The sequence below is a fragment of the Mustela nigripes genome, chromosome 11 (assembly GCF_022355385.1).
Source record: "Mustela nigripes isolate SB6536 chromosome 11, MUSNIG.SB6536, whole genome shotgun sequence".
Taxonomy (NCBI): Eukaryota; Metazoa; Chordata; class Mammalia; order Carnivora; family Mustelidae; genus Mustela; species Mustela nigripes.
The window spans coordinates 6,279,461-6,302,600 of NC_081567.1; the positions used below are offsets into that span (position 1 = coordinate 6,279,461).

At 45.7% G+C, this 23,140-nt stretch overlaps 1 protein-coding gene across 6 annotated transcripts; it reads left to right on the plus strand.

Annotated features, from left to right (window-relative positions):
• Positions 1-4,296: 4,296 nt before the first annotated feature.
• ZNF789 (zinc finger protein 789) lies at positions 4,297-21,374 on the plus strand. 6 transcript variants are annotated; one of them, XM_059414469.1, is made up of 5 exons: positions 4,297-4,374; positions 7,750-7,827; positions 13,064-13,190; positions 15,339-15,452; positions 16,925-21,373. In XM_059414469.1, exons 2-5 carry the CDS (start codon positions 7,759-7,761, stop codon positions 17,935-17,937), a joined length of 1,323 nt encoding a protein of 440 aa, XP_059270452.1. In that variant the 5' UTR covers positions 4,297-4,374; positions 7,750-7,758; the 3' UTR covers positions 17,938-21,373. The 6 variants fall into 6 exon arrangements, with proteins under 6 accessions (XP_059270452.1, XP_059270451.1, XP_059270455.1 ...); XM_059414468.1 differs by lacking the exon at positions 4,297-4,374 and adding an exon at positions 4,386-4,428; XM_059414471.1 differs by lacking the exon at positions 4,297-4,374 and adding an exon at positions 4,438-4,621.
• The last annotated feature ends 1,766 nt before the right edge of the window (positions 21,375-23,140 follow it).

Consider the following 23,140-nt stretch of genomic DNA (forward strand, 5'->3'; position numbering starts at 1 on the left):
CCAGGGTCCTGGGATTGAGCCCCGCATCGGGCTCTCTGCTCAGCAGGGAGCCTGCTTCCTCCTCTCTCTGACTGCCTCTCTGCCTACTTGTAATCTCTGTCTGTCAAATAAATAAATAAAATCTTTAAAAAAAAAAAAAAGCAAAGAGGGTGTGGAACAAGGAAGTCATAAATGAAAAAAAAAAAATCTTCTGGCAAGGCAAGGTAACCTTCCTTGGGGGGACAACAGAACCTGTTAGGAGCATTGCTTCATTGGTGCTGACTAGAAAATTCCAGACTGACAGGTTAGGATTACATTCCTAGGGAAGGTTGAAAGTAATTAGGTCAGGTATTAAATCCTGGTATGGTGTCATGGGTTTGAGGTAGGGAAACTGAAGGACTCCAGCTTTTATTTTTTTTCTCCTTTTTCTGTTTTTATTCTTCCTAGGACTTGCACCCCTACACCCTCCACCACTCAACACAGGACTCAGAAAGTCCTCCTTATAAGGGACAAGGAGCTAATAATTCCTTTAGAATAGGTAGCATCTAAGGAAGGCCCAGGAGAGAATGACCAGAGGAAGCATTTGCTTTTAGGCAAACAGGCTTGAGTGATGGATTGTAGAAAGGGCCCACGGCGACCCCATAGCTGAATACAGACAGGCCTATCAGGGAACCCATCTCGTAATATCCATAGGCCCTAACTCACCAATGGTCTACTTACAATCGGGCACAATTCCCAAAAAAGGGAAAATGCCCTATGTTGCTATTACCTCCTCACCTAACAGCTGCCACCCCTTTCCTCCTTGTAGACAGTCTCTGCTTTGCTGTCCTGCCCTCCGCTCTCTTGGGGGGGGGTATTCATAAACTCCTGTTACCTTTGTTTTGCCTCAGGTGAGTTCTTTCATGGCCCCCCCTACTGGCTTCCACCTGATCTCTGCCCCACATTTGGGGGCTCCCATCCAGTCGGACAGCCATCTCATTTAGACACCACAGCCATTATGTGCACATTCCAGACCATGACACAAGACATCTGGATCCCAAGGCCCCCTGGCTCCAAGGAATAACACCTGGGCCTTCGTCTTTGTTCTGACCAGTTCCTAGATGCCTGAAGGGACACGTTCACCAGGCCACTGTCCTTAGTAAAAACTCCCAGACCCTGAACAAAAATGAGTCTCCTTCCTTTCCTTTGTGACTCTCCCGGACACTCTGTACCTGCACTTTCTCTATGCCTTCAATAAACTCTGCTTTCATTTCCTGCTAGCATTGTTCCATTTCTGTCCTATGCACAGCCAGGGACTTCCACGGCTGGTCCTGCAGAAATCCCTCTGGGTTTCCAGACTTGGCCTGCTGGCATCAGGTTTAATCCAAGTGATTCCATTTTGGGCCTGTTGCTTCTTCTTCTTCTTTTTTCTTTTAGATTTTATGTATTTTAGAGAGAGAGAGAGAAAGAGAGCAAGCAGGGGGAGGGGCAGAAGGAAAGGGAGAGAATCTCAAGCAGACTGTGCACTAAACACAGAGCGTGATGCAGGGCTACATCTCATGACCTTGTGATCGTGACCTGAGCCAAAATCAAGAGTCAGTCACTCAACCAACTGAACCACTCAGGTGCCTCCATTGGTTCTTTTTAATAGAATTCAGGTATATGAAAATCTTAAGTGTATTCATAATAAAGGAAATGCATGTTAAAACTATACTGAGTTGCCTCTTCTGGACGTGATGCAGTTACTAAGGCTGGGCTTAATGAACTCACCGTAAAAAACTATAAAACTAGACAGAATGCATGAAAAAATGTTTCTGACTGGGGACAACATGCAGTTCAGACCTGTGATCCCGGAAAAAAAGCATCTTCTATTCCACAGTATAGGGGAGGAAGGGTCCAAACAGACCACAGCAGACTCTCTAAGATGAGAAGACAGAGATTTGAATTCAAGGAAGTTGAGGTAACTGGGATTTGGGTAGCAGAATCCTAGGGAGCCAGAAGCTACACAGAGAAAATATCTAGAAATTTCTATAATGGGTCGTCTTGAGTCTGTTCCTAGTAGAATCAATGTCCGGCAAAGAATTAACAAGAAACTGTAAGCTGAATAATTCTCAGAGTTCATACAGAGCTTGGAGATGCTCATGTTCTAATTGCCATAATTAGCAAAAGTATAAAACTAGCCTTAGAGGAAGGTCAAGAATTGCTCAAGCTTCAAGCCAAGGCCACACTCTTCTTGGGGTGACTCATCTTTACAAAGCTACAAAACAAGCCTTGAAAGAGTCAAGCTGATATGAAAGTAATTTGAACTGTCTTAAAGAACAAAAAATATCTTATTCTGGTAAAATACATATAACACGAAGTTTAACTTTTAAATTTTTTTAAATTTTTATTTTTAAAATTTTAATTTAATTTTATTATTTATTTTTTATTTGTGAGTGGACAGTTCAGTGGCATGGACATTCACACTGTATGCAATGATCACCACAGTCCATCTCCAGAATTATTTTCATCTTCCCAAGCTGAAACTCTGTCCCCATCAAACATCAACTCTCCATTTCCCCATCCCTTCAGCACTTGGCAACAACCCTTGTACTCTCTGTCTCTATGAATTTGACTACTTTATTTTTTTTTAAGTTTTTATTTATTTATTTATTTGACAGAGAGAAAAATCACAAGTAGGCAGAGAGGCAGGCAGAGAGAGAGAGGGGGAAGCAGGCTCCCTGCTGAGCAGAGAGCCCGACGCGGGGCTCGAACCCAGGACCCCGGGATCATAGATGTGAGTTGAAGGCAGAGGCTTTAACCCACTGAGCCACCCAGGCACCCCTATAAACTCTCTTAATAGAGTAGAGAACAAGCAGAAAGTGGCTCCTCTACTTTGTATCCCCCCTTTACCTGTGAAGGGATACATTCCAAGACCTTCCATTGATGCCTGAAACTGTGGATAGTGCCAAACCTTATATATACTATGTTTTTTCCTATACTTACATACTTATCATAAAGTTTCACTTATAAATTAGGTATGGTAAGAGATAAACAACAACAATAATCAAATAGAATGACTATGACAATATACTGTAATAAAAGCTATGGGAATGTGGTCTCTCTTTCAAAGTATCTTATCAATACTGTACTCACCCTTCTTGTGATGATGTGAGATGATAAAATGCCTGTGATGAGATGAAGTGAGGTGAACAAGGTAGGCCTTGTAGGTAGCATTCGGCTACTACGACCTTCTCAGGATATGTCAGAAGGAGGAGCATCTGCTTCTGGAACATGACTGCCACCAGTAACAAACTGTGGAAAGCAAAACAGGGGATTAGGGGTTACTACGACTCAGAACAACCCTATGAAGTTCATAGTCCTAGTCTCATTGTACATGTATGGAAACTAACATACCGAAGAGTGAACTAGTTTGTCCCAGGTCAAACAACTAGTAGGATACTGGTAAAAACAAACACCCTATCCCTTTCTCTCCCTCTCCTTCTCTCTCTCTCTCTGTTTCTAGTGTTTTGGCCCATGGAAATCAAGTCTGAAAGGGAGATTTCACACAAGTGTTTTTTCTTAATCTGTTACTTTTTTTTTTCTTTGCTAAACATGGAATCAGATCAGAGGTTAGTTCTACTATCCATTACAACTAATCGCCACTGATAATAAATCCTATGTTGCTTTATTTAAATAGCATTCGGGAGTTAGAGAGGAGAAAGGAGTTGGGGGAAATTGGAAGGAGAGGTGAACCATGAGAGACTATGGACTCTGAAAAACAATCTGAGGGGTTTGAAGTGGGGTGGGGTGGGGGGCTTGGGGGGAAGTGGGAGGTTGGGGTACCAGGTGGTGGGTATTATAGAGGGCACGGATTGCATGGAGCACTGGGTGTGGTGCAAAAATAATGAATACTGTTATGCTAAAAATAAATAAAAAATAAATGAAATAAATAGCATTCGGGTCATTTCCGAATACGCAATTTCAGGTAAGCACCTATTTTCATATTTTTATGTTGAATAACACAGATACGTATAGTCATTCATTGTATTCAACATATTATGTTATTCGTCTGGTAGGACTGCGTCCAGGGTTAGCGCTCTAAAAAGTTGGTCACTGTACTCTACACTCAAAAGAGGAGCTTTTTAAAAACCCGGCTGCACAAGGGCCCATTTCTAGAAATTCTGATTCAATTGGTGTGGAAAACGAGCATCTCGGTGGTGGAATTTTAGAGCCTTCAGGTGATTCTTACTGGAGATTCCGGACTGCTTCGCTGGGCGGGAACCGGGCGGGGCGGGGCCTGGGAGTCACGTGGCTCACCCGGCGCCCTCTGAGGCCGTTGATTGGCCCCTGCCACAGCGGCGGGTGCGTGAGACCGGAGGCTGCGGCTCTCTGAACCTGACCAAAGAGTTCCGAAGCCTCCGCGCTTCCTAGAAGGTACGCGGGGCGAGACGCGGGGCGAGACGCGGGGCTGTCCGAGCGCGAATGAGGGTCGGCGAGTGGAGCGGGTTTCTTCCGCGTTCGCGCTCTCGGGTTGGGGGGCGGTCATTGGAGGGGCGCCGACCGCATCGCGGGTCCGGTCGGGAACCTCGAGAGGGGATCCCGGCCCCTATGGCTGCTGCAGGTAGACACTGAGGACTTCCTGGAGGAGGTGAAGCGGCGGAGGGTCAGAGGAGCGCAGCAGGTGTGGGGAGAGAGGAGCTAGGGGGTGCGTGGCGCGGGCGAAACCCCAATGGCCGCTCCACGGCAGGTGTCAAGGCTCGAGAGACCCTCAGGGGAGGGCGCAGGGCACTTACGGAGCGTCTTCCTGAAGATGTCAACTTGTGAATATTTTCCGTGGCGTAAGGAAGAGCAAGTCGGATGAATGAGAGGCTGGTTTGGTTGTAGGCGAAAAGCAGATGTGATTGGACGTTTCAGGAGTTCTCATTATTGAGAAGTGGCATTCAAGATTCTGGCTTCCAAATGCACCGGGTTCACGGTAGACGGATAGTTTAGATAATGAAAGGTTTGAGGTCCCTTCCCCAATCGTGAAGTCTTTGGTCGGTGACATTTTTTGGAGTGCCTCCTGGCTTAAAAGACAGAGCATCTTCCAAATAATATTTTTAGGGAACGTGAATGGTGCGAGAGACTTTCTTAAAAATGCACTCACAGAAAGCAAGGTTCACCGGTGGCCAGAAAAAAGCATAAGGAGGGGCGCCTGGGTGGCTCAGTGGATTAAGCCGCTGCCTTCGGTTCAGGTCATGATCTCAGTGTCCTGGGTTCGAGCCCCGCATCGGGCTCTTTGCTCAGCGGGAGCCTGCTTCTCTCTCTCTCTGCCTGACTCTCCGCCTACTTGTGATTTCTCTCTCTGTCAAATAAATAAATAAAATCTTAAAAAAAAAAAAAGCATAAGGAAAAAAATAAAATGAAAATCACCTCTGTCCCATCACTTGTGTATTCCCAGAGAGTAACGATGTTAAGTTTCTAATGTCAAAGAAAAGCCAAAGTAAAGATCACCGTTTGGATATACCTCCAGGCCAACCACCCCGAGCTGTGGAATCAAAACTAGAGCTGTCCTAATTTCCCCCAAATGCTGACTCTTCTTTTAGGAAAATTAAGCTGTCTTCATGTCATGGTGACCTTGGAGCTTCCTAGCCAATTAGCTAAAAACAAGCTTCTGCAGTGCTTTTTAGTCTAGAAGGATTGTAAGTTTCTAGTAAACAGTCACAATAAAAAGCAAGGTACTTCCTCATTTCGTGTGTAGGGGTGGAGAAATAATTTTCTTACTCCGTTCTTAGCTGAGGTCCCAGCAATAAAAGATTAAGAGAAGAACAAGTTTATTAACATGTGTAGGAAATACAGAGAAATGAGTAACTCCTGCAGTGGGTCAGAATTCAGGCCTAAAAATAAATAAGTTAAAAAATCTTTAATGGGGTGCCTAGGTGGCTCAGTGGGCTAAAGCCTCTGCCTTCGGCTCAGGTCATGATCCTAGAGTCCTGGGATCCAGCCCCACATCAGGCTCTCCGCTCAGCAGGGAGTCTGCTTCCTCCTCTCTCTCTGTAATCTCTGTCAAATAAATTTTAAAAATCTTAAAAAAAAAATTCAGTCCTAAATACCCTCTTAGTCGGGGAAGGGGAGAGAGGATGTAGGCCTCTTAGAGGGGAATAAATGAGTTTTAGGAAAGACGAAGGGGGGTCCTCAGAAGAGCAGACAGGAGGCCTGAGGGCTTATGACAGTTTGGGGGTGGTGTTAATGTGTAGTCTCATCTCCTGTGACAGAAGTCTGTCTTCCCGGGAGGGGAATTTATGACAATTGAGTTCCTTTTCAAGGATCGGTCTTTAGGCAGATAAGGGGAGTTCAGAGAAAGGCTTTCTCTGTGTTTGCCGGTTTTCAAGTGCCTGTAGCTCAAGATAATTATGGGGCGGCATATTCTGCTACACCTTATGCTTTATGAACTAAGCGGTAGCTGCTGAGAGCTCAGCCTCTTCATGCTTTCAGTTTTGAAGTATCCTTGTTTGCTGTATATTTCTCAATAAATATTCGTGTCTAGTAAAGCTCTCTGAATATTGTTTTGACAATGATTGCTTCTGTGCTTGTAATATGTAGCCTGAAATCTCTAACTGCCTTAAAGTCGTTTTTATACTCTCCGAGTTAATCTTGTAGGATGTAGAAATACATGAACACCTTCCCCCATCCCCCAAAACAAGAACAGGCAGAGGCTCTTCATTCAGATCCTGCGAATGATCTAGAATGATCAGATCCTGGTAGCAAGGGAGTGAGCTACCAATCCTTGCTTGGCGGAGACCCAGAGGCAGGCAGGGGTAAGGTTTATGGTGGAGAAATGGAAAGCTCAGATGTGCCCAGTTTGGAGGGTGTTGGCTTGAGAAATCTGGAGGTAGGTTAAATAAATAGAAGCAGAGCATCCTAGGTGTTTGGGTAGGGGAGTGTATTTGGCTTTCTCTGTTGGTCCTCAGTTGTAGGAAGAAAGTCAGAATTAAGGATAAGCTGGTAGTTATTGACCTGATCTTGGTTTGGGTTGATTGCTTCATTGGGTGTGACTTGGGTTCTGGGCTGGTTGTTGCAAGGTGTGGGTCAGAGTTCTTTTTTTTTTTTTTTTTTTTAAAGATTTTATTTATTTATTTGACAGAGATCACAGAGAGTAGGCAGAGAGAGAGAGAGAGAGGAGGAAGCAGGCTCCCTGCTGAGCAGAGAGCCTGATGTGGGGCTCAATCCCAGGACCCTGAGATCATGACCTGAGCTGAAGGCAGAGGCTTAACCCACTGAGCCACCCAGGCACCCTTAGAGTTCTATTCTTGCCTATGGTCTTGTCCCTTTGTGTATGCAAGTCTTTCAGTGAGGTCCTACAGAACATATTCTAGGGAGAAGGGGAGGGCAGGGCCCTGGGAGAAAGCTTTGGAAATTGAGCTAACTTCAGAAGTTCCTTAAAAAGACCATTCTAGGGGCGCCTGGGTGGCTCAGTGGGTTAAGCCACTGCCTTCGGCTCAGGTCATGATCTCAGGGTCCTGGGATCGAGTCCCGCATCGGGCTCTCTGCTCAGCAGGGAGCCTGCTTCCTCCTCTCTCTCTATACCTGCCTCTCTGCCTACTTGTGATCTCTCTCTGTCAAATAAATAAATAAAATCTTTAAAAAAAAAAAAAAAAAGACCATTCTAACAGCTCCTTTCATTTTTATCCCCTATTTCAGCACCAAACATGGTGACTGTATACTGGCTCAGGTGTGTATGGCCAGTTGGAGTTCCCTGTCCCAGGGCTGCCTGGGGAGAGAGACTTAAATTGGAACTGGCCTTACTCATTATCTTCTTTTCTCCTTCAGTCCAGCCTGATGGCGGCAGTCCTGCCCCATCTCGGAGACCCGGACTTGGAAGCTGTATTCCTGACAGCTGGGTGGAAGGTAAGCTGGGCTTCTCCTCCCCTTCCTCAGGGTAGTCCCGGTAGCCAGGCAATGGCTTTGACTCCTTTGTTCAGGTTGAGCCATCTTTATTAATTCGGGGATTTTTCCTTCTTGGAAGGTGGGCTGTAAAGAGCCTGAACTCTGGGGTCAGGCAGGTTCAAATCCAGGCTTTGTTGTCAGCAAGGTACATAAGCTCCCTGGGCCTCAGTTTACTTAACTGTAAATGGGATGATACTGCCTATGACCAAGAGTTGTGAAAATTAAGTGAGGCACTTAGTCAAATAGGTCAATAATACTTTATATAGTATCTAGTTCTATTTTAAACACTCTGTGAATTTTTTTTTTTTTTGAAGATTTTATTTATTAATTTGACAGAGACACACAGCAAGAGAGGGAACACAAGCAGGGGGAGTGGGAGAGGGAGAAGCAGGCTTCCTGCAGAGCAAGGAACCTGATGCGGGGCCTGATCCCAGGACCCTGGGATCATGACCTGAGCGGAAGGCAGACGCTTAATGACTGAGTCACCCCAGGCGCCCCCGCTCTGTGAATTTTAGATGTGTTATCATAGTTGTTCATTGTTTCTGTCAGTGAGTGTTACTGTGTATTAGATATTATCCTTTGTGCTAGAGATAAACTTTCTGAAGGAGTTTACAGGTTTTTTGTTTTTTATTTTTGTTTTTGTTTTGTTTTGTTTTGTTTTGTTTTTATTGTTTTGGGAAAAGTAGATATGTAAACAGACTCTTGCATTACAGGGATAAATTCTGATCTGGGTGTACTAAAGGGTACAAGTAAGCTTACTTACTGAATTTGTAACATTATGGAGGGTGATTCTAAAAAGCTGCATTTAAAAGTAAGGGGTCAAGGGGAGCCTGAGTGGCTCAATGGGTTAAGCCTCTGCCTTGGGCTTAGGTCAGGAGCCCTCTGCTCAGCAGGGAGCCTGCTTCCTCCTCTCTCTCTGCCTGCCTCTCTGTCTACTTGTGATCTCTGTCAAATAAATAAATAAAATATTAAAAAAAAAAAAGGGAGACAAGTTAGGAAACCATGGCAACGATTTTGGAAGAAGGTTGGACAAGAGGGAGGGAATTCGAGTTGTTGCAGTTCTACCACACTGCTCCAGTGTGTCTGAACTTTCTGAGGAGTCCTAGGCTCTCCCTGCTTCCCCGGCTTCGTCCCCAGCCTGCCCTGCCCGCCAGAGAACCCGAGGTGCTCTTCTGTTCCTCCATTGCTGCGCATAGCCTGCTCTCTCCATACACAGGCAAACTCATATAGTCGTATTTCGAGACTGAACTAAAAACTCCTCTTCGTGAAACCCTCTGGCTTCCTACATTAATAGCATGACTTGTCCCTGTGATCCCAAGTAGGCAGGGGAATAGCTGTTGCAGATGTGTGGTGAGGCTTAAACCAGAGGTTGGCTTATGGAGCTACTGGAAGTGAGAGTAGTCTTCCCCTAGGAGCTGGTTCCGTAAGGGAAGGAGAGAGAGCAGAAATCAGACAGGAAGGCAGGCACAGGAATGTCTTTTTAAAGATTTTATTTATTTATTTGACAGAGGGAGACCACAAGTAGGCAGAGAAGCAGGCAGAGAGAGGAGAAAGCAGGCTCCCTGCTGAGCAGAGAGCCCCCTGGGACCATGACCTGAGCCAAAGGCAGAGGCTTTAACCCACTGAGCTGCCCAGGCGCCCCTAAACAAATAAAAGTCTTTACAAAAAAAGATAGAAGTTTTGGCATTTTTGCTGATGAAGGGGAAGGAGTGAGGGGAGTGAGTGTTTAGGAAAAACACTCCTGTGTTTCTCTGCTTTCTCCTTTCATGCCGCACTTAGGACACCAGACATGTTGGGGTTTGTCCCACAGATCAGACGATTCTGTGACACCAGTGGGGTTGGGGGCACCTGCAATTTAACTCAGTTTTGACACTTTCTACTTGGAGTTAACATCAGACCCCATGGGGTAAGGGCACATCAGACTCGGTGGGGTAAGGGCCCAGTCCCACGAGACTGCCCCTCCCCCCACTTCTGCCATCAGCCGGTTTTAAGTCCAGGTTGACACCTGTGCCTTGACTGGCTATATATTTGGAGCTTCCCATGACCCCCTTTGCGGTTTGATTAATTTGCCAGAGTGGCGCAAAGAGCTCAAGAACACTGTTTACTTCTACTGGCTTTTACTAGGTTTATTATAAAAGGCTGTGACTCGGGAACACCCAGACAGAGGAGGTGCACAGTTTCCACCTTCTGAGTACGCCAAGCTCCCAGCTCTCCACGCACTCGCCAACCCCGAAGCTGCCTGAACCCCATTCTTTTGTGTGTGTGTGTTTTTAAGATTTATTTATTTATTTGTCAGAAAGAGAGAGCACAAGCAGGCAGAGGCAGAGAGAGAAGCAGGCTCCCCACTGAGAAAGGAGCCCGATGCGGGACTCGATCCCAGGACTCTGGGATCATGACCTGAGCTGAATGCAGGCACTTAACCAACCGAGCCAACCCAGGCCAAACCCATCCCTGTTTTGTGTTTTTATAGAAGCTCATTACATGGGCTTGATTGAGTAAATCATTGCCCTTTAGTGACTGATTGGATCTCCAGCCCCTCTCCTGCCTCTGAAATGGGGGATGGTTCAAACATTCTAATCACGTGGCTGGTTCCTTTGGCAACCTGCGCGCCATCCTTGGGGCCTTTCCAAAGATCACCTCATTAACATAAACTCAGGTGTGGTGGAAGGAAGTTGTGATGAATGTGGAGACTCTCCTTTCACCTCTGGAGCTATTTCAAAAACCAAGGACAAAAGACCAAATATAAAGAGAGGCTCCTGCTCTTATCCCTTAGAAATTCCAAGGGTTTTAGGAGTTCTGTGCCAGAAATGAGGATGAAGATTAAATGTATATTTCTTTTTAAGATTTTATTTATTAGAGCACGGGCACGAGAGGAGAGAAGGGGCAGAGGGAGAGGAAGAGGGTGAGAAGCAGACTCCCCACTCAGGAGGGAGGCTGGCTCAGTCCCAGGACCCTGAGATCATGACCTGAGCCTAAGGCAGATAGATGCTCAACCGACTGAGCCAACCAGTGCCACTAAATATATATTTCTTGTTAAAAATCACAGCACCGGGTGCCTGGGTGGCTCAGTGGGTTAAGCCGCTGCCTTCGGCTCTGATCATGATCTCAGGGTCCTGGGATCGAGTCCCCCATGAGGCTCTCTGCTCAGCAGGGAGCCTGCTTCCTCCTCTCTCTCTCTGCCTGCCTCTCGCCTACTTGTGATCTCTGTCTGTCAAATAAATAAATAAAATATAAAAAATAAATAAATAAAAAGTTAAAAAAAAATCACAGCACCACAGGGGAAAGAGAGTAAAGATATAGAAAAGGAAGAGTCCTCATCGTTGGATTAAGACTCTGGAGGAGATATGAGGGAATGGAAACTGAGGCAGGAGGGGAGGGATTGCTAGGAAGACAGCTTCTTTCGCTGAGGGAAAAGCGAAAGGATTGAATGAGAATGTAGGTAATGTGTGGCGGGGATGGCGGGGTGTGTGTGTGTGTGTGTGTGTGTGTGTGTGTGTGAATTAGGGAGCATGTACCCTCTGGGCTCTTTCCTGGGACCTGGGACCTAACTGGCAATGACTTCTGGAAGGAAGTGGTTTGGTGAACACATGTCCTCCTTGGTCCCTCTGAGTACCTCCCACTGGACTGTTACTGTGTTGACTCCATCTTTCCCCCTGCATGGTCCATTCCCTAAGCAGGTACCTGGGCTACTATAGAATCATACAGGTTGTGCAGGTAGCAACTCCAAGGGACCCCATTTACACAGCTGTTATGTAATTGGTGCCTTCTAGGTTTGAGCAGTGCACAGTCTGAACAGCTGTATCCTTTGGCCTCAGCAGGAGCTGGAACCTTTATTGCTGGCCTGCAGCGTAAAGCCTAACAACTTACTGTTGCCCAGAGTTTCCTGGAAGAATGAGGGTAGTAAAGGTACAGAAGACTCTGGGGAGGAATAGGAGGGTGAGAGTTTGGGGCAACATTAAAGGCCATATAACTGAATGTATAGAGATTACCCTGGGGGAGATGAAGCCATTTTATTCCTCAGGGCTTGCTCACACTCACACAGCAGCAGAGAATGTCAGCTGAGGAGACCAGCAGGACAGCTCTGGTTGAAGGAAAGACTTCCGGGATGGTGGTGGGAGGGAGCTTGAAATGGTAATTCTGAAAGTCAGCCTCGGTTGGGAGGACAGAGGGACCCTGTACTTCCGGAATTCCGGTGGTGGTTTCCTGACGGGTGGTGGTGGTATTTCCTATTACTGAATGCCCTTGTCCTGCTCTGATAGCCCCTCAGGCTACACTGGTTCTCCTAAGGGAAGGGAATTTGGTGGGCGGACACCTGGCCTCTGCCCCAAAGGCTGCAGTAGTGTGAGGCACCTTTTTTTCTCCGCCCACTTGAGTTGAACGCTTGTGTATACTTCTACCGTATATATTGTACTAAATAGTCTCTGTTTGCCAACCTTTGATGTATGCTTCAGCCTCCCCTACTTAGGTCTGTGCCCTCGGAGGCTGACCTTTATATGCCATCAGTGGGTTTTCTTGCCCTCTGGCTTCTGGTTGGATTTTGACAATGGGGTGGAGGGGGTCAGGGGGCCAGAAACCTGGAGGAAGGTGGTGGTCAGTTTTGTTCCCACAGTGCCCTGCCTACCAGGCTGTGGGATGACAGAATCCACATAGCCCCAGTCTTGCTTCCTTTCCAACAACCTTCTAGATTCCAGTAACCCTCCCCTACCTTCTTCCCCTTCAGACGGGGTGGGTGATTGTTCCCCATGAGAGCCAGCCTTGTTGGTTTCCACGAAGCACCTTCCTTTTGAATAGCCTGCATGCTAACTGATCTTCAGGGACCTTATTTGGAATGTGCCATCTCTTTCCTAGGGGACCCAGGGCAGAAACATGTTCCGTGTTAAAGGTGGTATTGTATGAGAGCGGGGTCAGCAAACTGACCTGGACCTGGCGGTCAAGTTTTACTGGAGCACAGCCATACTCATCCACTTACCTGTAGTTCCTCGCTTTTGTGCAGAATAATCCTAGCAGAGACCAAATTGCGTAGGAAGCCTAAAATATTTACCCTCTGGTCCTCTACAGAAAAAGCTTGTCTACTCTGTACTAGAGAAGAAAGAATGAGCTTGGCCGATTCACTTGACGGCCTCAAACCTATAGAATCATAGTGATAGCTCACAAAGTTATTGTATGAATTGAGCCTATAATTAGTCTCTGTTTTCAGGAATTGCTGTCCTTTGAGGATGTGGCGATGTATTTCACCAGGGAAGAGTGGAACAAACTTGACTGGGCTCAGAAGGACCTCTACAGAGATGTGATGCTGGAGAATTACAGAAACATGATCTTGTTGGGTAATGACGTGGCTTGAAGATTTGACTCTGAGTGTCTACACAAGTCCTCAGTCCCTTGCCATTCCAAAATCAGAGAAACTCCAAAAACTAGTTTTTACCGTAACTCATTTGGCTGCAAGACCCAACCTATAAAGTCATCAAGTGGTCAAAGCTGATCTCTTCCTCCAGGGAGCTATGTCTCATCCTTATTCTTCCCACTTGGTCTTTGTATCTGTTAAGCATCAGAAATGTCACTGTGTTTAATTAAGGGTACGGCTCCAACCCCTGTTGGGGGCAGTACACGATAAAAAATGGACACACCACATCACCTTTCTAAAATCTGGAAAAAATTTTGAATCCTGAAACATGCCTGGCTTCAAAGCTTTCAAATAAGGGATTGTGGGCAATGAATAGTTTCCTTTGGTTTAGAGGTCAGAGATGCTTAATCCACTCCCCACCCTGCTCTGCCTCCTCCACATCTATAAGATCTGTAGAATGGGGCGCCTGGGTGGCTCAGTGGGTTGAGCCTCTGCCTTCGGCTCAGGTCATGATCTCGGGGTCCTGGGATCGAGCCCCGCATCGGGCTCTCTGCTCGGCGGGGAGCCTGCTTCTCCCTATCTCTCTCTGCCTGCCTCTCTGCCTACTTGTGATCTCTCTCTGTCAAATAAATAAATGGAATATTTAAAAAAAAAAAAAAAAAGACCTGTAGGAGCCGAAAAGATTATGGCTGATTAGATTCCAAAAGTTAGCTTCTTTTCTCTTGAAACATCTTTTTCAGTCTTCTCTCTGGAAATGGGTTCCTTCCTTTTTGCAGCATCACCAGGTGTCCAGGAAATGACTCTTAACTGACTTCATATCTGAAACTTCACTGCTTTTTCCCTTGGGGAGCCGGCCTTTGTCTTATTCCAGTGCAGTCTCCTCCGGGGGTGGGGAGGGCATTTATTCAACAAATAGCTTTCTTTCTGGAGCCACAGATTTGACCTCCACACTGACACTCTTGCCACAGTCTTGACCATCTCTTGTGGGATTGTCCACCCACCTCTGGAGTTTTTGATGTCTGTTTTCCTTCTAAAAGCATTTTAAGAGCAGACTTGAATACACAGAAGGTACAGGAAATTATGACGGGGAGGGGAGAACATTCAGGGATAACGCTGTTCGTATTTTGGAATATTTCCTTCCAGTTTTTCTCCTCTTAAAAAATGTAGCCGAACATATTCTTCATATAATGCTGTAATTCCATTAAATCTTAACATTATAGCATCAGCATTTCCTGATGCTATTAAAAGCCCCCATAAATACAGTAAATGACCGTAATGTAATTCTATTGTATGATCTGTAATAGTTAATCATTTTCCCATGTGGAGGTATTTAGTTTGGGGTTTTTTTTTTTTTTTTTATTGTTGTTGGCTTCCTTATGAAGTCATCATTTTCTGTATTATAATTTTCGAATGGATGTTTCCGACCATAAATCCTCATATAAATTTCTGACTATTCCCCAGGATACAGAATTTTGGTGTTAAAGGGTACAGGCACGTTCAAATCTCTTTGTATTACCCAGTGACTTTTCAATAACAGATTAGGAAATAAAAATCCTTTGCAGGCCCACTGCCCAGAAATTATCCCCATTAACATTTTGGTTGGACTTTTTCCTTGTATTTTCATATATATGTATACCTATGTACATATACATACACATGCATAGTTTTTTAAAAAATTTGGATTGTACTTCACATGAGTTTTGCATTCTGCTTTAAAACCTATAGGGAACATTTTCCTATTTTAATATTCTTGAACACATGGGTTTTTAGTATCTGCCTAATATTTTGCCTTCGTTGCATTTACATGCCTTGTTGATGTACTTTATTTCCAGCTTTGCGCTGGTACAACTCTGCTGAACAGCTCTGGTCCATTCATCTTGGTCCTAATTGTTCCGTAGCCTTTATCCCTAAGAGTGAAATGACCACATCTAAGAGTGTGATGGTTGTTGAGGCTTTCCGTAAAGATTGTCAGATTGTCAGAAAGAAAGACTGGGCCGAATTCTATTCCCACCAGCCCTTTTGATTATTATCCTAATCTGTTTGCCACTGTAGACCCAAGGGCATTAAGCTGAGCACTAGGACATCTCTCCCTGACTCACTAACCACATCGCATTTACTTCCCCATGAGTAGGATTTCACTTTCCCAAACCTGAGGTGATCTGCCTGCTGGAGCAGTGGGAAGAACCGTGCATCCTGGATCTGCCAAGAGCCGGGACTAGGAAGGCTTCCAGTAGTGCTTGCCCAGGTGGGTGAGGAGAAGGCCCAGTTGAGTGGAAATCCTGAAGAGGCAGGAAAGCCAAACTAATGAAACCCCCTGTGTGCCCCAGAGATTGAGCCTGGGGTTTGGTGTACCTCCTCCCACTTTTTCATCCCTGCTGCCCTCTGAAAGTAGTACACGTGACCATTAGTCCCATTTAACAGACAAAAAAACTGAAAGATTCAGGGGCCCCTGTCTGGCTCAGTCGGTGGAGTGTGCAGATCTTGATCTTGGGGTCATGAGTTTGAGCCCCACGTTGGGCACAGAGATGACTTAAAAGTAAATAAATAAACTTCGAAAAGATTCAGATCTCTGTCAGCCAGTAGGTTGAGAGTTGGGATTCCATTTCAAGTCTGCCAAGCTCATTCATTGCGGTAGATTTCTTCTCTGAAGCAGCCCGTCCGACGGCTCTTAACGCCAAACCAGATAGGCCTGATTCTACCCTCGTTACTTTTCCTTCCTCTCTGTTTCCTCTTGTTCCTTTGCTTTCCATTTTATTTTTCACATTCCCATGGTGTTTCTTGACATACCTGCTTGTTCCTACTTACTGTGTCCTGATTGCTGCTTCTGCCTTTTTCCATAACCTTCTCCTCCAGAGTTTCTTAGCCTCTGTTCTGTTGACATTCTGGGCTGGATAATTCATTGTGGGGGCCTGTCCTGTGTACTGTAGGATGTTTGGCCATATCATTGGCCTCTTCCCACTAGATTTGAGTAGCACCACCCCAGATGTGACCACCAGAGAGGTCCTCTGACATTACCAACTCTCCTCCAGGAGGCAACATCACCCCTGGTTGAGAACCACTGCCATATTCTCTTGGCTTTTGTATCTACTTCCCTCTGGTTCCTTTCCTCTTCTGTCTTACACTGCCCATTTTTTTTTTTAAAGATTTTATTTATTTATTTATTTGACAGAGATCACAAGTAGCAGAGAGGCAGGCAGAGAGAGAGGAGGAAGCAGGCTCCCTGCCGAGCAGCGAGCCCAATGCGGGGCTCGATCCCAGGACCCTGGGATCATGACCTGAGCCGAAGGCAGAGGCCTTCACCCACTGAGCCACCCAGGCGCCCCTACACTGCCCATTTTTAAGGAGTTGTTCTCCCAGAACTGTTGAAAACCTGCTTATTGAGAAAGTATAAGATGCCTTTTCTACACTTATGTGACACTACTGAGTACCCAGAGTAAGTTGCTTTCCAGTGGAGTTGATGGGTTTGTTCCATTCTCACTTCTCTGGCACACACTTGTGCATTTTTCTGTTGGTTAGTTGATGTCCAGAACTCTTTCTGCTATTGAAGCCAGGAGTTCTGTGAAAATCAGAATTTTGGCCCCTTTAGCCAGATGATACAATAACTAAGTGAGCACTATTTTAGCTTCATTTGAGTGTCTGATAGCATACACTGTTAGCTTCTCTTTTTTTCCTTCTGCAGTGCACAGGTCATTTCTATGTTTTCTTTTTATTGGTTAGGTTCTGAAATCAGATGCAGGATGAAAAAGCCAACTCCAAAACAGAAAATTTCTGAAGATTCAGAGTCCTGTAAGACATCAGTGGTAAAGCAAACACTGGCCAAGAGACCTGCAGAAAAGCTACATAAATGTAGTGAATTGGGGGACCTTTACAGACGTGCATTCCCTACTCTTGATGATGAATGCCACAAGGACCTCTTTCAGAACCTTCACCTTAATCGAGATCAGAATGCTCAAACACGGAAGAAGCAGGGAAAATGCGAGAAGTATGGAAAACCTTTCCATCAGAGATCATTGCTTTTGCGGCACAGGCAAATTCTTACAAACGTAAAATCTTATGAATGCAGTGAATGTGGAAGAGTCTTCAGGCGTCAGGCAAATTTCATTCGACATCAAAGAATGCACACGTCAGAGGATCCCTTTGATTGCGATATATGCGGGCAAGCCTTCAAACAGAAGTCCACTCTTGCTGTCCATAAACAGTGTCACCCTCAGAAAAAGCCATATAAGTGTCATGACTGTGGGAAATGTTTCCGTCAGATGGCATATCTTATTGAACATAGGAGGATTCATACCAAAGAAAAACCCTATAAATGTAGTGAGTGTGAAAGAACGTTTAGTCAGAATTCAACCCTTATTCGACATCAGTTAACCCACAGCGGAGAAAAACCCCATAGATGTCTCCAATGTGGGAAGGCCTTTGGTCGGCATTCGACCCTTCTGAGCCATCAACAGATTCATACCAAACAGAACACTCACAAATGCGGTGAATGTGGAGAGGCCTTTAGCCGGAGTGTAGATCTCATTCAGCATCGAAGAACCCATACCAAGGAGGAATTCTTTGAATGTAGAGAATGTGGCAAGACTTTTAGTTTTAAGGCAAATCTTCATCGCCATGAGGTCATTCATACCGGAGAGAGGCCCTACAGATGTGACAAATGCGGAAAATCTTTTATCTGGCGCACAAGCTTTATTAAGCATCAGGGTACTCACAGAGAACATTTATCAATATGACACTAACACAGGCTATTGTGTTTGGACTACTCCCTTGAGCTCCTTATTCCTTCATTGTCCAAGTCCAGGCAGAAGGGAGGCATAAAAACTTCGTGGTTCCTTAGCCTTGAGACTATTTGACAGATTATGAATGATGTAGGAATACTTTTATTTCTCGTACCCCTGGGGGAAAATGTTTTTAAGTAAAAGAAAGGTGTAAAAAGATACTTTTCTTGGTTTTATGTAGAAAAATTACCTGATACTACATTAACTTTTTAAAATGATTTTATTTATTTGATACAGAGAGAGAGAGGTCACAAGTAGGCAGAGACAGAGGCGGGGAGAGAGAGGAGGAAGCAGGCTCCCTGCCGAGCAGAGAGTCCGATGTAGGGCTTGATCCCAGGACCCTAAGGTCATGACCTGAGCCGAAGGCAGAGGCTTTAACCCACTGAGCCACCCAGGCACCCCTACATTAACTTTTTAAAAGTAAAACAATGGCCACTCACAAGTAACTAGTGAGATTATGAATTACTGAAATTTGGGTGCCTGGCTGAGACGTCGTGAATTCAAGCCCCACTTTGTGTGTGGAGCCTTTAAAAAACTCGCTTAAATTTATCCATAAACTAAAATTAGTGTGCTACTAGATTCTACTGAGAGTTCTAAGTCAATTGTTGACAGCAGATGCTGTTGGCCTGCCCGCCCTCTGCTTACTCCCTCTGTTGGGTTTCATCTGACTTGCACCGTGTGTCGCTCGTGTGTCTCTCGTGTGTCTCTCGGTCTGCAGGATTTTTCTAAAACCACAAAAGGCCACTGCTCTGTAGGGTAACCACATTGTGGGAGTAGGCCCCAGCTAATGCTTGGTGGGAGTTTCACAAACATGATCCTTCCCTTGGGTGGAATATCTCTGAAGCCTACGTTTTACACTTGTTTTCGGTTTTGCCATGGGATTCTGCATTCACTCACCTTGGCAGCTGCTTTATCAGTGGTCTTCTCTGCTCTATCTCTTCCATACTCCCCTGCCAGTGTTTCAACACCTCTTCTCCCCACAAGTGAGTTGCTTGTGCTCAGAAAGTGTCGACTATAGTCCTCGAGGAGCCCTAGCCCTTTTGCTTCCAGTTATTTCAAGCACATTCTTAACATTCAGGTTACATGGGTTGAGCTGACCATATGACTCTTCCCTGCGGCTACCAGTACAAGAAACCCATTTGAAATTCTAATATCCTAAACATCATCCTAGGTCTGCACTATAAACTGCTGCTATTTGGATGCTCTCCTATAAATCCCCTCTAGTTTCTTTTTTTTTTTTTTAAGATTTTATTTATTTGTCAGAGAGAGCGAGCGAGAGCGAGCACAGGCAGACAGAGTAGAAGGCAGAGTCAGACGGAGAAGCAGGCTCCCTGCGGAGCAAGGAGCCCGATATGGGACTCGATCCCAGGACCCTGGGATCATGACCTGAGCCGAAGGCAGCTGCTTAACCAACTGAGCCACCCAGGCGTCCCCCCTCTAGTTTCTTCTTGATTTTACTTTCTTGCTCCTACCAATTCTGACTTCTTACCCAACGCATAAAAACAAAGCTCTATTGAGAAAAAGGAAGTGGCATCTCTGAAAATAAAGGAATCGTGAGGCTTGCCGGAGGAAAATAACAACAGATTGTATATTGGATTCAAAAAGCAATAATTTGGGGGCGCCTGGGTGGCTTGGTGGGTGAAAGCCTCTGCCTTCAGCTCAGGTCATGATCCCAGGGTCCTGGGATCGAGCCCCACACTGGGCTCTCTGCTTGGCAGGGAGCCTGCTTCCTCCTCTCTCTGCCTGCCTCTCTGCCTACTTGTGATCTCTGTCTGTCAAATAAATAAATAAATAAGATCTTTAAAAAAAAAAATAAAAAGTCAATAATTTTGTACTGGTCAGCATGAACAGGCTAGAAGAACCTAAACAAAGTTGACTTCTGACTGAGGGGGAAATAAGCCAGTGAGAGAGAAGCCCCACTTAAAACAACCTAGGGAGACAGGAACCTATGAAAAGTGCTTCCTTCCACTGCTAAATGGAAGCCATAAAGCTCCCTAATAAAGCAATAAATAAATAAATAGGGGTGCCTTGCAGGCTCGATCACGGAGCATGTGACTCGATCTTGGGGTTGCAAGTTTGAGCCCCATGTTGGCTGTAGAGATTACTTAAAATCTTTAAAAAGAAATACATACATTTAAAAAATGGCAGCTTGGGGGCTCCTGGGTGGCTCAGTGGGTTAAGCCTCTGCCTTCGGCTCAGGTCATGATCTCAGGGTCCTGGGATCGAACCCCACATTGAGCTCTCTGCACAGCAGGGAGTCTGCTTCTCCCTTTCTCTCTGCCTGCCTCTCTGCCTACTTGTGATCTCTCTCTGTACATGAAGAAATAAAAAATCTTAAAAATAAAAATGGCAGCTTGGTTTCCTGATGACAGCTCTCCTGTATTGTGTGGCTAAGAACTGATTTGGAAATCAGCAGTCTGGTCTGGGGAGACTCAGCTACAGGCATACATTCAGCTATAGGAGAACTAGAGGCATGCTCTGAAGGCTACACTTGGGCTGTGGCCAATAGCTAAACTAAGCCATACAGTCTGGCAAGTGGGCCTTGGACATTGAAAAATAAAGTGGGGAGCCCAATTACGATAAGCCTTTTGCCCACTAGAATTATCAGGGTGGGTTCCAAAGAGAACAGATGCTCTAGACGAACCACTTGAAGTGGCAATAGGAATATGTGGGTATCCAGGATGAGTGGCCACAGGGGCTCTCAAGCCACGTTGTGTCATACGAGCCCGCACTCCATTGTGATCACCTATTGGGGCTCTGGGGGTTGCCAGAGACTGTTCAGAATCCTGCCAGGTTAGCACAGTGGGAAATGGGCTCACCAGCTCAGCCTGCCCCCCCCCCCCACTGTGTGTGCCTAGTAGATAGCCCTGCCCCCACGTCCCTTAAAGGAACCTCAGATGCTCCATGAACTTCTGGTCCCTTACTCTCTGGTGGGGCCCACACATGTGCTGCTGTGGTTCCCACCCCTGGGCCCCAGGAGCTTCCCTTTTAACTCTATGCCACTGCCCTAGAGACCTCTGAGTCCTGAGCAGGGCACAGGACCTTCCAGAATACAACTTGGAAATGTTTGGGGCGCCTGGGTGGCTCAGTGGATGAAAGCCTCTGCCTTCAGTTCGGGTCATGATCTCAGGGTCCTTGGGATCGAGCCCTACATCGGGCGCTCTGCTCAGCGGGGAGCCTGCTTCCCTCTCTCTCTGCCTGCCTTTCTGCCTACTTGTGATCTCTGTCAAATAAATAAATAAAGATCTTAAAAAAAAAAAAAAGAACTTGGAAATGTTTAAAATGAAGACACACTCGGGCAATAAATCAAATAACCATATCACTCTTTCCCCTAGGTTCAGTCAGGTCTTCTAACACTTTTAACAAAAATCTAGCCTTACCATTTTGTTGGGCAGGACGCTGTGTGAGATGGGTAGGAGAAAGTGAAGATTGGAAACATTATTCCTGCCTGTTATGGACCGAATTATACGCTGAAGTCCTAACCCTGGTGTGACTGTAATTGGAAATGGGGCCTTTAAGGAGGTAGCTGAGGTTAAATAAGGTTCTAAGTGCAGAGTCTTTGGTGATAAAGACTGGTGCCCTTTGAAGAGGAAGAAATTCTAGAGATCTCTCCCTCCACAGAAACCAACCCTGAAACCAACCCTCATTGATCTTAGACGTCCAGCCTCCAGAACTTCAAGAAAATAAATGTGTGTTATGTAAGCCACCCGCTCTGAGGTCCTTTGTTTTGCCTCGAAGTCGACTAATACACTCACCCTTTACTGTCCTGGGATAAGACATGGCCTATACACATTAACTTATTGTATATAATAGTTTGCATGGTAAGTGACAAAGCCTGTAGATAATGTTAGCTCAGTAAGGGAAATATTTTGGGGTAGGATAACTAGGAAGTGACCCTTTAAAATTGTTTTACAAGAGTGGGCTTCTGGGGCGCTTGGGTGGCTCAGTGGGTTAAGCCTCTGCCTTCGGCTCAGGGCATGAACTTGGGGTCCTGGGATCGAGCCCTTCATCGGGCTCTCTGCTCAGCGGGGAGCCTGCTCCCTCCTCTCTCTCTGCCTGCCTCTCTGCCTACTTGTGATCTGTCAAATAAATAATTTTAAAAGAGTGGACCTGGGGCGCCTGGGTGGCTCAGTGGGTTAAAGCCTCTGCCTTTGGCTTGGGTCGTGATCCCAGGGTCCTGGGATCAAGCCCCGCTTCGGGCCCTCTGCTCAGCGGGGAACCTGCTTCCTCCTCTCTCTCTGCCTGTCTCTCTGCCTATGTGTGATCTCTGTCTGTCAAATAAATAAAATCTTAAAAAAAAAAAAAAAAAGAGTGGACTTCCCCATCGTTAATTTGGTGCGTTAGGGTCCAGGGAAAGGGAGCTGGGATTACTAGCAGAGGAAGCATCTAGACCAACGGCGGCATCTGTGTGGAAAATTGCAGTGTGTGGGCAACAGTCATGTGTAGGGAAGGTGGAAGAGAAAGGGAAGAATGAAGGGAAAGTTAGAAGTACAGAGAGGCCAGTCCGCTCTAAGTTTGCGGCATTCCTCCAGCAAAAAGAACGCTGGGATCAAAACTTATACCATGTTATCATTACTACTCTATCGTTTACCACCTCTGTGACCCCGGGCAAATAACCTTGGTAAGCACGGGAACACCAGGGAGGTACAGCTGATGGCACATTTAAACGGACACCATTTACACATCTCTTCACTCTCAGCCCAGTGCCAGATATGAAATCTCACTGAAATCTGCAACATTCTCCACATGACTCCCCAAAGCCTGAAGGCACCCAGGCCAGCCCTCTCACCATCCCTCCGGCTGGTCCCAAGGAGGGTCCAAGGAGAAGGCGTGCACTACTGTTCCACCACGTCCAGGATCAAGGAAGTGAGTTCTGGAAGGCAAATAATTGAGTTTTGGTTTTTGTACATTTGGGGGGAATTAAAATTAAGATGCAAAGTTGACAAGGCCAAAGTAGGACACTCAGAATAGAATGTAATTTGGTACTTGCTTTGGGGGAAAGAAACTGGGAAAGTGTATCAGCTCACACACTGACCAAGGAATTCCGCTTCTGGGAATCTAGCCTTCAATTCTTTTTTTTTTTTTTTTTTTTTTTAAGATTTTATTTATTTGACAGCGAAATCACAAGTAGACAGAGAGGCAGGCAGAGAGAGAGAGA

Coding starts and splice junctions, on each gene's coding strand:
- ZNF789 (XM_059414468.1), top strand. Junction 7,828..13,063: donor TCCTGACAGCTGGGTGGAAG/GTAAGCTGGGCT, acceptor CTCTGTTTTCAG/GAATTGCTGTCCTTTGAGGA. Junction 15,453..16,924: donor TTCCAGTAGTGCTTGCCCAG/GTGGGTGAGGAG, acceptor TTTATTGGTTAG/GTTCTGAAATCAGATGCAGG.